General features: G+C 48.0%; 2 protein-coding genes across 7 annotated transcripts in view; one reads left to right on the top strand and one right to left on the bottom strand.

Annotated features, from left to right (window-relative positions):
- Positions 1–14,089, bottom strand: part of LOC134984523 (zinc finger protein 585B-like) — a 172,421-nt gene extending 158,332 nt beyond the window's left edge. Inside the window, exon 1 of the mRNA XM_063950088.1 lies at positions 13,963–14,089. The gene's annotated coding sequence lies outside the window, so the exon portion shown is untranslated. The remainder of the gene's footprint in view (positions 1–13,962) is intronic.
- The window catches only part of LOC134984499 (oocyte zinc finger protein XlCOF8.4-like), a 167,112-nt gene that overhangs the window by 110,425 nt on the left and 39,712 nt on the right, over positions 1–16,975 (top strand). For 3 of the 6 annotated variants that reach the window (XM_063950070.1, XM_063950069.1, XM_063950065.1), the window contains exons 1-2: positions 14,361–15,474; positions 16,430–16,578. In XM_063950070.1, coding sequence (XP_063806140.1) covers positions 16,501–16,578 — 78 coding nt within the window. In that variant the 5' untranslated portion in view covers positions 14,361–15,474; positions 16,430–16,500. The other 3 variants (XM_063950066.1, XM_063950068.1, XM_063950067.1) reach the window with 3 other exon arrangements.

Below are 16,975 nucleotides of genomic sequence, written 5' to 3'. Positions count from 1 at the left end.
AATAACAGCATGCCACAGGCTGATCCCCTGTCTAAAAATAATAACAACAACTGCACACCACAGGCTACTCCCCCTGTATAATAATAATGACAGGACACCACAGGCTGCTGCTCCTGCATAATAATAATAATAATAATAATAATAATAATAAGTGGACACCACTAGCTACTCCTTCTTTATAATATTAATAATAGGACAACATAGGCTGCTCCTCCTGTATAATAATAATAATAATAATAACAGCATGCCACAGGCTGATCCCCTGTCTAAAAATAATAACAACAACTGCACACCACAGGCTACTCCCCCTGTATAATAGGATTTTAATACCTACAGGTAAATCCTTTTCTCTTAGTCCGTAGAGGATGCTGGGGTCATCATTAGAACCATGGGGTATAGACGGGATCCGCAGGAGATTTGGGCACTTTAAGACTTTGAAAGGGTGTGAACTGGCTCCTCCCTCTGTGCCCCTCCTCCAGACTCCCATTATAGGAACTGTGCCCAGGGAGACGGACATTTCGAAGAAAGGATTTATTGTTAAACTAAGGTGAGATCCATACCAGCTCACACCTCAACCATACCGCAGAACATGGCATTCAACAGAACACAGGCCAACGGCATGAACAATTGCAGCAACAGGCTGACAAGAAACGTAACACTATGCTGGGGGAAGAGAGATGCAGATGCACACTTTATTAATAGGATGTGCAATCCAGGTTCCCCCCTTTTTTCCACTATATTTGTGTATATATTGTACACTGGAAGGCCGGCTTCCTTCCTCTGGATTGGCACTCCTCCCATTCACCCTCAGGTGTTTTAATTGGCTGGGTTCCTGCATCTCAGATCACACATTGATAAGGCCCTATTTAGAGGTAAGTCCTGTATAAATTTATAGAATGTGATAATATTAGGGATGTTAGGGACCCATGTGATGAAGTCACCTGGCCGCGGTACATGGGCCCGCATATTTGCGCAAATGTGTGCTAAGAACTTCAATTATACTCCATGGTGGTCATTCCGAGTTGTTCGCTCGGTAAATTTCTTCGCATCGCAGCGATTTTCCGCTTAGTGCGCATGCGCAATGTCCGCACTGCGACAAGTAAATTTGCTAAGAAGTTTGGTATTTTACTCACGGTATTACGAGGTATTTTCTTTGTTCTGGTGATTGGAGTGTGATTGACAGTAAGTGGGTGTTTCTGGGCGGAAACAGGCCGTTTTATGGGTGTGTGCGGAAAAACGCTACCGTTTCTGGGAAAAACGCGGGAGTGGCTGGAGAAACGGAGAAGTGTCTGGGCGAACGCTGGGTGTGTTTGTGACGTCAAACCAGGAACGACAAGCACTGAACTGATCGCAGATGCCGAGTAATTCTGGAGCTACTCAGAAACTGCTGAGAAGTGTCTATTCGCAATTTTGAGAATCTTTCGTTCACAATTCTACTATGCTAAGATTCACTCCCAGTAGGCGGCGGCTTAGCTTGTGCAAAGCTGCTAAAAGCAGCTTGTGAGTGAACAACTCGGAATGACCACCCATGTTAATTGTGAGGGTTTATTTAAATTATTTTTATTATCAGTGTTCTTAGTGCTAAGAGTGTGCATCTGCATCTCTCTTCCCCCAGCATAGTAGTAGAAGCCTCAGCATGATAGCACCTCTTGATATCTTTAGTAATAGGATGTGCAATCCAGGTTCCGCCCTTAAGAAACGTAACACAGCATATGTTTAACCATAACTATTAACTGCAGATACAGTACGCACTGGGACGGGCGCCAAGCATCCTCCACGGACTAAGAGAAAAGGATTTACCGGTAAGTATTAAAATCCTATTTTCTCACACATCCTAGAGGATGCTGGGGTCACCATTAGAACCATGGGATTATACCAAAGCTCTAGAATGGATGGGAGAGTGCGGACGACTCTGCAGCACCGATTGACCAAACGTAAGGTCTCCATCGGCCAAGGTGTCAAACTTATAGAACTGTGCAAAAGTGTTTGGCCCCGACCAAGTAGCTGCTCAGCAAAGTTGCAATGCCGAGACCCCCCGGGCAGCCACCCAGGATGAGCCCACCTTCCTAGTGGAATGGGCCTTCACTGATTCCGGCTATGGCAATCCAGCAGTGGAATGGGCCTGCTGAATCGTGTTACAGATACAGCGCGCAATGGTCTGCTTGAAAGCAGGACACCCAACCTTGTTGGGAGCATACAGGACAAATAGAGCTTCTGTTTTTCTGAAGTGAGCCGTTCTGGTGACTTAAATCTTTAAAGCTCTGACCACATCCAGAGATTTTGAATCAACGAAGGCATCAGTAGCCACAGGTACCACGATAGGTTGGTTATGTGGAAAGAGGAAACCACCTTTGGGAAAAATTGCTGACGTGTCCTCAATTCAGCTCTATCTTCATGGAAGATCAAATAAGGGCTCTTGTGAGACAAGGCCGCCAACTCAGACACCCACCTTGCAGATGCCAAGGCCAACAGGATGACCACTTTCCAAGTGAGGAATTTCAACACCACCTTCCATAAAGGTTCAAACCAATGTGATTGAAGGAACTGCAACACCACATTAAGATCCCATGGTGCCAATGGAGGTTGGATGTGCAATACGCCCTTCAGGAAAGTCTGAACTTCTGGAAGGGAGGCCAATTGTTTCTGAAAGAAAATCGATAAGGCTGAAATCTGAACCTTGATTGAGCCCAATTTTAGGCCCGCATCCACACCTGCTTGTAGAAAATGGGGAAACCTTCCTAGCTGAAACTCTTCCGTAAGAGCCTTCTTGGATTCACACCAAGACACATATTTTCTCCAAATATGGTGGTAATGTATAGACGTTACCCCTTTTCTGGCCTGAATAAGTGTGGGAATGACTTCACTGAGAATAACCTTACATGCTAGGATTTTGCGTTCATTTGCCACGCCGTCAAACGTAGCCGCGGTAAGTCCTAATACACGCACAGAGGCCAGGGATCTCCGATGAGTAAGTCCTGAAGATCTGGATACCAAGCCCTCCTTGGCCAGTCTGGAACTATGAGGATCGCTCGGATCTTTGTTCTTCTTATGATCTTTAGAACTTTTGGAATGAGAGGAAGTGAAGGCAATACATACACCGACTGAAACACCCACGGTGTCACGAGAGCATCCACTGCAATCGCTTGAGGGTCCCTTGACATGGAACAATATCTCTGAAGCTTCTTGTTGAGACGAGAAGCCATCATGTCTACTTGAGGAGTTCCCCAATGACCTGTCACCTCTGCGAAGACTTCTTGGTGGAGGCCCCACTCTCCTGGATGGAGATCGTGTCTGCTGAGGAAGTCTGCTTCCCAGATGTCCACTCCTGGAATGAAGATTGCTGACAGAGCGTTTGTATGCTTTTCCGCCCAGCGAAAAATCCTTGTGGCTTCTGCCATCGCCGCTCTGCTTTTCGTTCCGCCCTGACGGTTTATGTACGCTACTGCTGTTACATTGTCTGACTGGATCAGTACAGGTAGATCTCGAAGAAGATGTTCCACTTGTAGGAGGCCGTTGTAAATTTCCCTTAGCTCCAGAACATTATGTGGAGACAAGTCTCCTGACTTGACCATCTTCCTTGAAAGTTTTCTCCCATGGTGACTGCCCCCCAGCCTCGGAGGCTTGCATCCGTGGTCACTAGGATCCAGTCCTGTATCCCGAACCTGTGCCTCTCTAGGAGGTGAGAGCTGTGCAGCCACCACATGAGTGATACCCTCGTCTTGGACGACAGGATTATCTGCTGGTGCATGTGTAGACGGGACCCGGACCACTTGTTCAAGAGGTCGCGCTGGAACACTCTAGCATGTAACCTGCCAAACTGAATGGCCTCGTAGGCCACAACCCTCTTCCCCAGCAACCGAATGCATTGATGGATTGACACTCTTGGTGGTTTCAGAATTTGTTGACCAGACTCTGAAGTTCCAGAGCCTTTTCCACAGGAAGAAAGACTCTCTGTAGTTCTGTGTCCAATATCATTCCCAAAAATGACAACCGCATCGTCGGAATCAACTGTGATTTTGGCAAGTTTAGGAACCAACCATGTTGTTGAAGAACTGTCATGGAGAGTGCAACGTTCCGGACCAACTGGTCCCTGGATCTCGCCTTTATCAGGAGATCGTTCAAGTATGGGATAATTGTGACTCCTTGCTTGCGAAGGAGAACAATCATCTCCGCCATTAATTTGGTGAAAATCCTCGGAGCCGTGGATGGACCAAACGGCAACGTTTGAAATTGGTATTGACACTCCTGAATTGCAAATCTCAGGTAAGCCTGGTGTGGAGGATAAATGGGAACATGTAAGTAGGCATCTTTTATGTCCACCGACACCATAAAATCCCCTTCCTCCAGGCTGGAGATCACTGCTCGGTGATCACTGCTCGGTGAGACATCTTGAATTTGATTCTCATTAGGTAGAAATTCAGAGATTTCATGTTATAGGATTAATCTGACCGAGACGTCCGGCTTCGGGACCACAAACAGGCTCGAATAAAAACCTTCTCCCTGTTGTGACTGGGGAACCTTAATGATAACTTGATTTTAACACAATTTTTGTATTGCGTCACAAATTACCTCCCTGTCCGGAAGAAAAGCTGGTAAGGCCGATTTGAAAAAACGGAGAGGGGGGACATCTTGAAACTCCAGCTAGTACCCTTGGGATACTATTTGTAAAATCCAAGGGTCTAGGTTCGAACGAACCCAAAACTGACTTAAAAATTTGAGACGGGCCCCCACCAGTGCGGACTCCCGCATAGGAGCCCCGACATCATGCGGTGGAATTGGCAGAAGCCTGGGAGGACTTCTGCTCCTGGGAGCCTGACAAGGCTGGAGATCGTTTACCTCTTCCCCTTCCTCTAATAGCAAGGAAGGAAGAACCTCGGCCATTTCTGAATTTATTGGGCCGAAAGGATTGCATCTGATAATGGTACGTTTTCTTTTGTTGTGGAGGAACATAAGGTAAAAAGAATGAATTACCCGCGGTAGCCTAGACTCCAAATCATCAAGGCCGTCTCCAAATAAGGCCTTACTTTTATATGGTAGAGATTCCATACTTTTCTTGTAGTCAGCATCAGCATTCCATTGGTGAATCCACAACGCACGCCTAGCTGAGACAGCCATGGCATTGGCCTTTGATCCCAAAAGACCAATAACTCTCGCAGCTTCATTAAGGTATGCTGCAGCGTCCTTGATATAACCCAGTGTCAAGAGGATACTATCCCTATCTAGGGTATCTATATCAGATGACAAATTATCTGCCCACTTTTTGATAGCACTACTTACCCACGCAGACTCAATGACAGGTCGGAGTAGTGTACCCGTGGTCACATAAATGGACTTCAATGTAGTTTCTTGTTTACGATCCGCAGGATCCTTATGGGCCGCCGTGTCAGGTGACGGGAGAGCCAACTTTTCAGACAAATGAGACATGGCCTTGTCCACAGTGGGGGGTGACTCCCACTTTTCCCTATCCGTCGAGGGAAACGGATAAGCTGCCATAATTCTTTTGGGAATCTGAAACTTTTTGTCAGGACCGTCCCAAACTTTTTCAAATAGCGTGTTCAGTTCATGAGAGGGATGAAACGATATCTCAGGTTTCCTTTGTTTATACATACAGACCCTTTTATCAGGGACAGCCAGGTCCTCCGTGATATGTAATACATCTTTAACCACCACAATCATGTACTGAATGCTTTTTGCCAATTTTGGGTCTAACCTGGAATCGCTATAGTCAACACTGGAATCAGTGTCCGTGTCGGTATCAGTGTCTGCCAACTGGGCCAACGTACGTTTTTGTGACCCTGAGGGGACCTGACTTTGGAATAACATATCCCCCACAGATTTCTTCCATGCCTGGGTCTGAGACTCAGACTTATCTAGCCTCTTACTAATAAGAGGAACACATTTACCCAATCAGGAGTCGGCGGTGCCGACAGGGTCACCCCCGCAGCCGTTTGTGTCCCTAATACAGCCTCCTCCAGGGAAGAGCCTTCAGCCTCAGACATGTCGACACACGTGCACCAAACACCCACAGACACACCGGGCATATAGGGGACAGACCCACAGTAGAGTCTGTCAGAGAGACACAGAAATTTGCCAGCTCACAACCCAGCACCAAATCACCGGTTCTGAAACACTAAAGAATGCCCCAGACCTGCAGCGCTTTATATTAAATAGATATATATACATATATTGCACCAATATTTCTGTGCCCCCCCCCCTCCGTTTTGCACCCTGATACTTATTCAGAATTGTGAGGAAGGACCAGCGTCTCTGCAGCCTGTGTAGCGGAAAATGGCGCTGAGCGAGCTGTGAGGACGAAGCTCCACCCCTTAATGGCGCGGTTCAGTCCCGCTTTTTTTAAATATATATTTATACTGGCGGGGGTTAGGACAGTACCTAGGCACTTATGTCCCCTTTTGCCAGTTTATTTTGAGGCTTTTCTGCTGCCCATGGCACCCCCTGCTCCCCCCCCCTGCACCCTGTAGTGCTGCTGTGTGTGTGGGTGCATGGCGCGCAGCGTGTGATCGCTGTGCTGTACCTCAGAATGCCGTCACTGAGGTCTTCTTGATCTTCTTCTACTCACCTGTCTTCTGACTTCTGGCTCTGTAAGGGGGGTGACGGCCGGCTCTGGGAACGAGCATCTAGGCGTACCTAGTGATCAGACCCTCAGGAGCTAATGGTGTCCTGTAGCCAGAAGCAGAGCCATTGAACTCACAGAAGTAGGTCCTGCTTCTCTCACCTCAGTCCCACGATGCAGGGAGACTATTGCCAGCAGTCCTCCCTGAAAATAAAAAACCTAACATAAGTTTTTTCGGGAAACTCAGTAGAGCTCCCTGTAGTGCGTCCAGTCTCACTGGGCACAATTCTAAAACTGGAGTCTGGAGGAGGGGCATAGAGGGAGGAGCCAGTTCACACCCAAAGTCTTAAAGTGCCCATGTCTCCTGCGGATCCCGTCTATACCCCATGGTACTAATGGTGACCCCAGCATCCTCTAGGACGTATGAGAAAATAATAATAATAATAATGCTGCCACTGTATAATAATAACAGGACACCACAGGCTGCTCCTCCTGTATAATACCAGGACACTACAGGCTGCTCCTACTGTATAATAACAGGACACCACAGGCTGCTCCCCCTGTATAATAATAATAATAATAATAATAATAATAGGACACCACTGGCCGCTCCCCCTGTTTAATAATAGTACACCATAGGCTGCTCCTCCTGTATAATAATAACAGGACACCACAGGCTGATCCTCCCGTATTATAATAATAACAACAACAACAGGACACCCCAGGCTGCTCCTCCTGTATAATACCAGGACACTACAGGCTGCTCCTACTGTATAATAATAATAATAATAATAAGAATTTACTTACCGATAATTCTATTTCTCGTAGTCCGTAGTGGATGCTGGGACTTCCGTAAGGACCATGGTGATAGCGGCTCCGCAGGAGACTGGGCACAAAGTAAAAGCTTTAGTACTACCTGGTGTGCACTGGCTCCTCCCCCTATGACCCTCCTCCAAGCCTCAGTTAGGATACTGTGCCCGGACGAGCGTACACAATTAGGAAGGATTAATGAATCCCGGGTAAGACTCATACCAGCCACACCAATCACACCGTACAACTTGTGATCTGAACCCAGTTAACAGTATGATAACAGAGGAGCCTCTGGATAGATGGCTCACAACAATAATAACCCGATTATTGTAACAATAACTATGTACAAGTATTGGAGACAATCCGCACTAGGGATGGGCGCCCAGCATCCACTACGGACTACGAGAAATAGAATTATCGGTAAGTAAATTCTTATTTTCTCTGACGTCCTAGTGGATGCTGGGACTTCCGTAAGGACCATGGGGATAATACCAAAGCTCCCAAACGGGCGGGAGAGTGCGGATGACTCTGCAGCACCGAATGAGAGAACTCCAGGTCCTCCTCAGCCAGGGTATCAAATTTGTAGAATTTAGCAAACGTGTTTGCCCCTGACCAAGTAGCTGCTCGGCAAAGTTGTAAAGCCGAGACTCCTCGGGCAGCCGCCCAGGATGAGCCCACCTTCCTTGTGGAGTGGGCATTTACAGATTTTGGCTGTGGCAGGCCTGCCACAGAATGTGCAAGCTGAATTGTACTACAAATCCAACGAGCAATAGTCTGCTTAGAAGCAGGAGCACCCAGTTTGTTGGGTGCATACAGAATAAACAGCGAGTCAGATTTTCTGACTCCAGCCGTCCTGGAAACATATATTTTCAGGGCCCTGACTACGTCCAGTAACTTGGAGTCCTCCAAGTCCCTAGTAGCCGCAGGCACCACAATAGGTTGGTTCATGTGAAAACCTGAAACCACCTTTGGGAGAAATTGAGGACGAGTCCTCAATTCTGCCCTATCTGAATGAAAAATTAGGTAAGGGCTTTTATACGATAAAGCCGCCAATTCTGAAACCCGCCTGGCTGAAGCCAGCGCTAACAGCATTACCACCTTCCATGTGAGATATTTCAAGTCCACAGTGGTAAGTGGTTCAAACCAATGTGATTTTAGGAACCCCAAGACCACATTGAGATCCCAAGGTGCCACTGGTGGCACAAAAGGAGGCTGTATATGCAGTACTCCTTTGACAAATGTCTGAACTTCAGGCACTGAAGCCAGTTCTTTTTGGAAGAAGATCGACAGGGCCGAAATTTGAACCTTAATGGATCCTAATTTTAGGCCCATAGACAGTCCTGCTTGCAGGAAATGTAAGAAACGACCCAGTTGAAATTCTTCTGTGGGGGCCTTCTTGGCCTCACACCACGCAACATATTTTCGCCAAATGCGGTGATAATGTTTAGCAGTTACATCCTTCCTGGCCTTAATCAGGGTAGGGATGACTTCATCTGGAATGCCTTTTTCCTTTAGGATCCGGCGTTCAACCGCCATGCCGTCAAACGCAGCCGCGGTAAGTCTTGGAACAGACAAGGTCCCTGCTGGAGCAGGTCCTTTCTTAGAGGTAGAGGCCACGGATCCTCCGTGAGCATCTCTTGCATTTCCGGGTACCAAGTTCTTCTTGGAATGAGAGGCAGAGGAGGGAACACATACACCGACTGGTACACCCACGGTGTTACCAGAGCGTCCACCGCTATTGCCTGAGGGTCCCTTGACCTTGCGCAATATCTGTCCAGTTTTTTGTTGAGATGGGACGCCATCATGTCCACCTTTGGTTTTTCCCAACGGTTTACGATCAGTTGGAAGACTTCTGGGTGAAGTCCCCACTCCCCCGGGTGGAGGTCGTGTCTGCTGAGGAAGTCTGCTTCCCAGTTGTCCACTCCCGGAATGAACACTGCTGACAGTGCTACCACATGATTTTCCGCCCATCGGAGAATCCTTGCAGCTTCTGCCATTGCCCTCCTGCTTCTTGTGCCGCCCTGTCTGTTGACGTGGGCGACTGCCGTGATGTTGTCCGATTGGATCAATACCGACTGTCCCTGAAGCAGAGGCCTTGCTTGACTTAGGGCATTGTAAATGGCCCTCAGTTCCAGGATATTTATGTGGAGAGACGTTTCCATGCTTGACCACAAGCCTTGGAAATTTTTTCCCTGTGTGACTGCTCCCCAGCCTCTCAGGCTGGCATCCGTGGTCACCAGCATCCAATCTTGAATGCCGAATCTGCGGCCCTCTAGAAGATGAGCACTCTGTAACCACCACAGGAGAGAAACCCTTGTCCTTGGAGATAGGGTAATCCGCTGATGCATCTGAAGATGCGATCCGGACCATTTGTCCAGCAGATCCCACTGAAACGTTCTTGCATGGAATCTTCCGAATGGAATTGCTTCGTACGAAGCCACCATTTTTCCCAGGACTCTTGTGCACTGATGCACTGACACCTGGCCTGGTTTTAGGAGGTTCCTGACTAGCTCGGATAACTCCCTGGCCTTCTCCTCCGGGAGAAACACCTTTTTCTGAACTGTGTCCAGAATCATCCCCAGGAACAGTAGACGTGTTGTTGGAATCAGCTGTGATTTTGGAATATTTAGAATCCACCCGTGCTGACGTAATACTGCCTGAGACAGTGTTACTCCGAACTCCAACTGTTCCCTGGACCTTGCCCTTATCAGGAGATCGTCCAAGTAAGGGATAATTAAGACGCCTTTTCTTCGAAGAAGAATCATCATTTCGGCCATTACCTTGGTAAAGACCCGGGGTGCCGTGGACAATCCAAACGGCAGCGTCTGAAACTGATAATGACAGTTTTGTACCACAAACCTGAGGTACCCTTGGTGAGAAGGGTAAATTGGGACGTGAAGATAAGCATCTTTTATGTCCAGAGACACCATATAGTCCCCTTCTTCCAGGTTCGCTATCACTGCTCTGAGTGACTCCATCTTGAATTTGAACCTTTTTATGTAAGTGTTCAAGGATTTTAGATTTAAAATCGGTCTCACCGAGCCGTCCGGCTTCGGTACCACAAACAGCGTGGAATAATACCCCTTTCCTTGTTGTAGGAGGGGTACCCTGATTATCACCTGCTGGGAGTACAGCTTGTGAATAGCTTCCAATACAGCCTCCCTGTCGGAGGGAGACGTTGGTAGAGCAGACTTCAGGAATCTTCGAGGAGGAGACGTCTCGAATTCCAACTTGTACCCCTGTGATACTACCTGCAGGATCCAGGGGTCCACTTGCGAGTGAGCCCACTGCGCGGTGAAATTCTTGAGACGGGCCCCCACCGTGCCTGAGTCCGCTTGTAAAGCCCCAGCGTCATGCTGAAGACTTGGCAGAAGCGGGGGGGGCTTCTGCTCCTGGGAAGAAGCAGCCTGGTGCAGTCTTTTTCCCCTTCCTCTTCCGCGAGTCAGAAAGGAGTGGCCTTTCGCCCGCTTGTTCTTATGGGAACGAAAGGACTGAGTTTGAAAAGACGGTGTCTTTTTCTGCTGAGAGGTGACCTGGGGTAAAAAGGTAGATTTCCCAGCCGTTGCCGTGGCCACCAGGTCTGATAGACTGACCCCAAATAACTCCTCCCCTTTAAACGGCAATACTTCCATATGCCGTTTGGAATCAGCATCACCTGACCACTGTCGTGTCCACAAACTTCTTCTGGCAGAGATGGACATCGCACTTACTCTTGATGCCAGGGTGCAAATATCCCTCTGTGCATCTCGCATATATAGTAATGCATCTTTTAAATGCTCTATAGTCAATAAAATACTGTCCCTATCCAGGGTATCAATATTTTCAGTCAGGGAGTCCGACCATGCCACTCCAGCGCTGCACATCCAGGCTGAGGCGATTGCTGGTCGTAGTATAACACCAGTATGTGTGTATATACCTTTTAGGATATTTTCCAGCCTTCTATCAGCTGGTTCCTTGAGGGCGGCCGTATCAGGAGACGGTAACGCCACCTGTTTTGATAAGCGTGTGAGCGCCTTATCTACCCTAGGGGGTGTTTCCCAACGTGCCCTTACCTCTGGCGGGAAAGGGTACAGTGCCAATAATTTGTTAGAAATCAGCAGTTTTTTATCGGGGGAAACCCACGCTTTATCACACACCTCATTTAATTCATCTGACTCAGGAAAAACTACGGGTAGTTTTTTCACACCCCACATAATACCCTTCTTTGTGGTACTTGTAGTGTCAGAAATATTCAATGCCTCCTTCATTGCCGTGATCATGTAACGTGTGGCCCTACTGGACATTACGTTCGTCTCCTCACCGTCGACACTGGATTCAGTATCCGTGTCAGGGTCTGTGTCGACCAACTGAGGTAACGTGCGTTTTAGCGCCCCTGACGGTGTCTGAGACGCCTGGACAGGCACTAACTGATTTGCCGGCTGTCTCATGTCGTCAACAGTTTTCTGCAAAGTGCTGACATTGTCACGTAATTCTTTAAACACAATCATCCAGTCAGGTGTCGACTCCCTAGGGGGTGACATCACTAACCCAGGCAATTGCTCCGCCTCCACATAATTTTCCTCTTCATACATGTCGACACAACGTACTGACACCCAGCACACACACAGGGAATGGCTCTGATAGAGGACAGGACCCCACTAGCCCTTTGGGGAGACAGAGGGAGAGTTTGCCAGCACACACCAGAGCGCTATATATGTTCAGGGATAACCTTATATAAGTGTTACTCCCTTAATAGCTGCTGTATATATATATTAGCTGCCAATAGTGCCCCCCCTCTCTTGTTTTACCCTGTTTCTGTAGTGCAGTCTGCAGGGGAGAGTCAGGGAGCCGTCCTTCCAGCGGAGATGTGAAAGAAAATGGCGCTTGTGTGCTGAGGAGATAGGCTCCGCCCCCTTCACGGCGGCCTTATCTCCCGCTTTTTTCTGGAACTGGCAGGGGTTAAATGCATCCATATAGCCCAGGAGCTATATGTGATGTATTCTTTTTCCACCTAAGGTATATACTGTTATATTGCGTCTCAGGGCGCTCCCCCCCCAGCGCCCTGCACCCTCAGTGACCGGAGTGTGAAGTGTGCTGAGAGCAATGGCGCACAGCTGCGGTGCTGTGCGCTACCTTATCTGAAGACAGGAAAGTCTTCTGCCGCCGCTTATCTCCGGACCTCTTCGCTCTTCTGGCTCTGTAAGGGGGCCGGCGGTGCGGCTCCGGGACCCATCCAAGCTGGGCCTGTGATCGTCCCTCTGGAGCTAATGTCCAGTAGCCAAGAAGCCCAATCCACTCTGCACGCAGGTGAGTTCGCTTCTTCTCCCCTTAGTCCCTCGATGCAGTGAGCCTGTTGCCAGCAGTACTCACTGAAAATAAAAAACCTATTTAAACTTTTACTCTAAGCAGCTCAGGAGAGCCACCTAGATTGCACCCTTCTCGGCCGGGCACAAAATCTTAACTGAGGCTTGGAGGAGGGTCATAGGGGGAGGAGCCAGTGCACACCAGGTAGTACTAAAGCTTTTACTTTGTGCCCAGTCTCCTGCGGAGCCGCTATCCCCATGGTCCTTACGGAAGTCCCAGCATCCACTAGGACGTCAGAGAAAATAATAATAGGACACCAATGGCTGCTCCCCCTGTTTAATAATAGCACACCACAGGCTGCTCCTCCTGTATAATAATAACAGGACACCACAGGCTGATCCTCCCGTATTATAATAATAACAACAACAACAACAACAGGACACCACAGGCTGCTCCTCCTGTCTATTATGACAACACAGGATGCTGCCCCTGTACATTATTGCAACACAGGCTGCTCCTCCTGTATACTATGACAACACAAGTTGTTACCCCTGTATATTATGACTACACAGGCCACTCCCCCTGTATACTATGACAACACAAGATGCTACCCCGTATATTATGACAGCACAGGATGCTACCCCTGTATATTATGACAACACAGGCTGCTCCTCCTGTATACTATGACAGCACAGGATACTACCCCTGTATATTATGACAACACAGGCCACTCTCCCTGTATATTATGACAACACAGGCTGCTCCTCCTGTATACTATGACAGCACAGGATACTACCCCTGTATATTATGACAACACAGGCCGCTCCTCCTGTATACTATGACAGCACAGGATACTACCCCTGTATATTATGACAACACAGGCTGCTCCCCCTGTATACTATGACAACACAGGCCGCTCCCCCTGTACAGCACAATGCCACAACACCTGTAATGTCCCGTGTATAGAATTACGGTAACGGTGGGGTCTGCACCACATGTATTACGGTAACGGCGGGGTCTGCGTCACCTGTATTACGGTAACGGCGGGGTCTGCACCTCCTGTATTACGGTAACGGCGGGGTCTGCTCCACCTGTATTACGGTAATGGCGGGGTCTGTGCCACCTGTATTACAGTAATAGGACACTAGAGTGTCAGCCACCTGTACAGGGATAATGCAGCACCAGAGGCTGCTCCAGCTGCACTATAACAAGGCACCAGAGGCTGCTCCCCCTGTAGTACAGAACCTGACACCAGAGCTGCTCAGCCTATAGAATAATAATAATAATATCATTACCTGCTGCCAGACACAGCAATGGCTGCTCTCTGCTCCTGCTGCCTTGTGGGAATGATAGAAGGAAGGCGGAGCTCAGACCAGGGGAAAATGGCCGCCGCTCCTGACGTCACTACACGGGCCAGGGAACCTATTGCTGCTGCCGGACTGGTCTACACGAAAATGGCCGCCGGCCTCTTGCACTGAGGACATGTATGTTAATAGTCATTACAGAGTGCTGGGCTTTGGGCGGGGTGGAGGAGGGGAGGGGCCAGTAACCAGGTAGCAGCCGTTGCCAATCATACCCTACTTCCTGCCTGTGCGTTCCACCTTACTTCCGGACTATGCGTTCCACATGCAGGAAGTGAGTTTTTATCGACTTGTGCAGCCTCCCAGTGTCCGTGGAGATCAGGTAATGGCGTCTTACTATACAGGGGGAGCAGCCTGTGGTGTCCTGTGTTATTATTATTATACAGGGGGAGCAGCCTATGGTGTCCTGATATTATTATTATTATACAGGGGGAGCAGCCTGTGGTGTCCTGTTATTATTACTATACAGGGGGAGCAGCCTGTGGTGTCTTGTTATTTTTATTATTATACAGGGGGAGCAGCATGTGGTGTCCTGTTATTATTATTATTATACAGCAGGAGCAGCCTATGGTGTCTTGTTATTATTATGCAGGATGAGCAGCCTGTGGTGTCCTATTTTTATTATTATTATAATTATTATACAGGGGGAGGAGCCTGTGGTGTCCTGATATTATTTTAATACAGGGGGAGCAGCCTGTTGTCTCTTGTTGTTGTTATTATTACAATACAGGAGTAGCAGTGTGTGGTGTCCTGTTATCATACCTCCCAACATGACCCTCTCCAGGAGGGACACAATGCTCTGCTTCTGGTCTTTTCTATTAATGTAAGATTGCTGGCACCTGTTATGAACAGGTTAATGGATAAGAAAGGTGTTTCAGCACAGGTGATGGCAATCATAAAATAGAGGGAAGTCCAGGAGCAGAGCATTCTGTCCCTCCTGGAGAGGGTCATGTTGGGAGGTATGTGTTATTATTATTATTATTATACAGGAGGAGCAGTGTGTGGTGTCCTGTTATTATTATTATTACTATTATTATTATTATTATTATACAGAGGGAGCAGCTTGTGGTGTCCTGTAATTATTATTATTATACAGGAGGAGCAGCTTGTGGTGTCCTGTTATTATTATACAGGGGGAGTAGCCTGTGGTGTCCTTTTATTATTATTATACTGGAGGAGCAACCTGTGGTGTCCTGTTAATAAAGACATATGTTATTATGTTTATGCTGGGGTGCAGCCTTTAGTGTCGTTGTTATTATTATTATTAATTTTACTATATGAAATTGTGGGGATTGAAAATATTGCTCAAATTCTCGGATATATTAAAGCAGAGACCATAATATACCTGGCATGTGTAACAGATGATAATTGAAGCAGTATGAAGCAAATGTATATCACACTCCTGGGAGTGTCACAGTGACATCATTTAGATCTATAGTAATAAAGGTACATGACTGGGGAGGTGAGGGGATCTGGGAGTGTCACAGTGATGTCACTTATATCTATAGTAATAATACAGGGACATGACTGCGGAGGTGAGGGGATCTGGGAGCGTCACAGTGACATCACATATCTATAGTAATACAGGGATATGACTGGGGAGGTGAGGGGGACCTGGGAGTGTCACAGTGACAAGAGAAAGAAAGTAGACTTCTTTGTGGGCGCACTCTTGTGAAGAAATAATTAGATATTCTCAAAGAGTAAAACATAACTTTTATTACAAATGATTAAGAAATTATTCAATCTCCTGAAAACAAATAATGTCTCCTGCCGCCTTTCCCCTGCCTGTCTCCTGCCGCCTTTCCCCTGCCTGTCTCCTGTTGCCTTTACCCCGTCTGTCTCCTGCCGCCTTTCCCCTGCCTGTCTCCTGCCACCCCCACCCTGCTGCCCACCTACCTGTCTCCTGCCGCCTTTTCCCTGCCTGTCGCCTGCCGCCTTTCCCCTGCCTGTCGCCTTTCCCCTGTCTCCTGCTCCCTCTGGCCGGTCTCCTGCCGCCTTCCCCCTGTCTCCTGCCACCCCCTCCCTGTCTCCTGCCACCTCCTTGCCTGTCTCCTGCAACCTTTCCCCTGCCTGTTTCCTGCAACCTTTTCCCTGCCTGTCTCCTGCCGCCTTTCCACTGCCTGTCTTCTGCCACCACCTTGCCTGTCTTCTGCCACCTTTGCTACACCATCGGCTGGATCTGTGAATCCTGAGGTCACGGAGACTGTACGCCGCAGCTCCATGAATGAGGCCATGAAATTTCCCTCAGGAGACCCTGTCCCTTCACAACCAATTCTCACCCTTACACCACTTCATGGCTGCAGCCATACTTGTCTGACAACTCAGGACACATAGAGCACATGCTCCGTACGGGTCCTGCACATGAGCGGTGTACTGCACATCAGTTCATTGTGACTCCAAGGAACTCCAGCTGTGGGGAACGGAGTCTTTATTACACATCACACGTTCTGTATTCTCTCTGATTCACAAAGGATGGACAAGGACAGGAGTCACAGGACTGAGAGGATAATTAATATCACCCTGGAGATCATCTACCTGCTGACTGGGGAGGTGAGTGGATCAGGGAGTGTCACAGTGACCTTATATCTATAGTTATAATACAGGGACATGACTGGGGATGTGAGTGGATCTGAGAGCATCACAGTGACCTTATATCTATAGTAATAATACAGGGTTATGACTGGGGAGGTGAGTGGATCTGAGAGCATCAAAGTGACCTTATATCTATAGTAATAATACAGGGACATGACTGGGGAGGTGAGGGGATCTGGGAGCGTCACAGTGACCTTATATCTATAGTAATAATACAGGGACATGACTGGGGAGGTGAGTGGATCTGGGAGCGTCACAGTGACCTTATATCTATAGTAATAATACAGGGATATGACTGGGGAGGTGAGTGGATCTGATAGCATCAAAGTGACCTTATATCTATAGTAATAATACA

The sequence above is a fragment of the Pseudophryne corroboree genome, assembly GCF_028390025.1.
Source record: "Pseudophryne corroboree isolate aPseCor3 chromosome 3 unlocalized genomic scaffold, aPseCor3.hap2 SUPER_3_unloc_6, whole genome shotgun sequence".
Classification (NCBI taxonomy): domain Eukaryota; kingdom Metazoa; phylum Chordata; class Amphibia; order Anura; family Myobatrachidae; genus Pseudophryne; species Pseudophryne corroboree.
The sequence above is the reverse complement of the archived record's forward strand: the minus strand, read 5'-3'. Positions and strand labels throughout refer to the sequence as shown.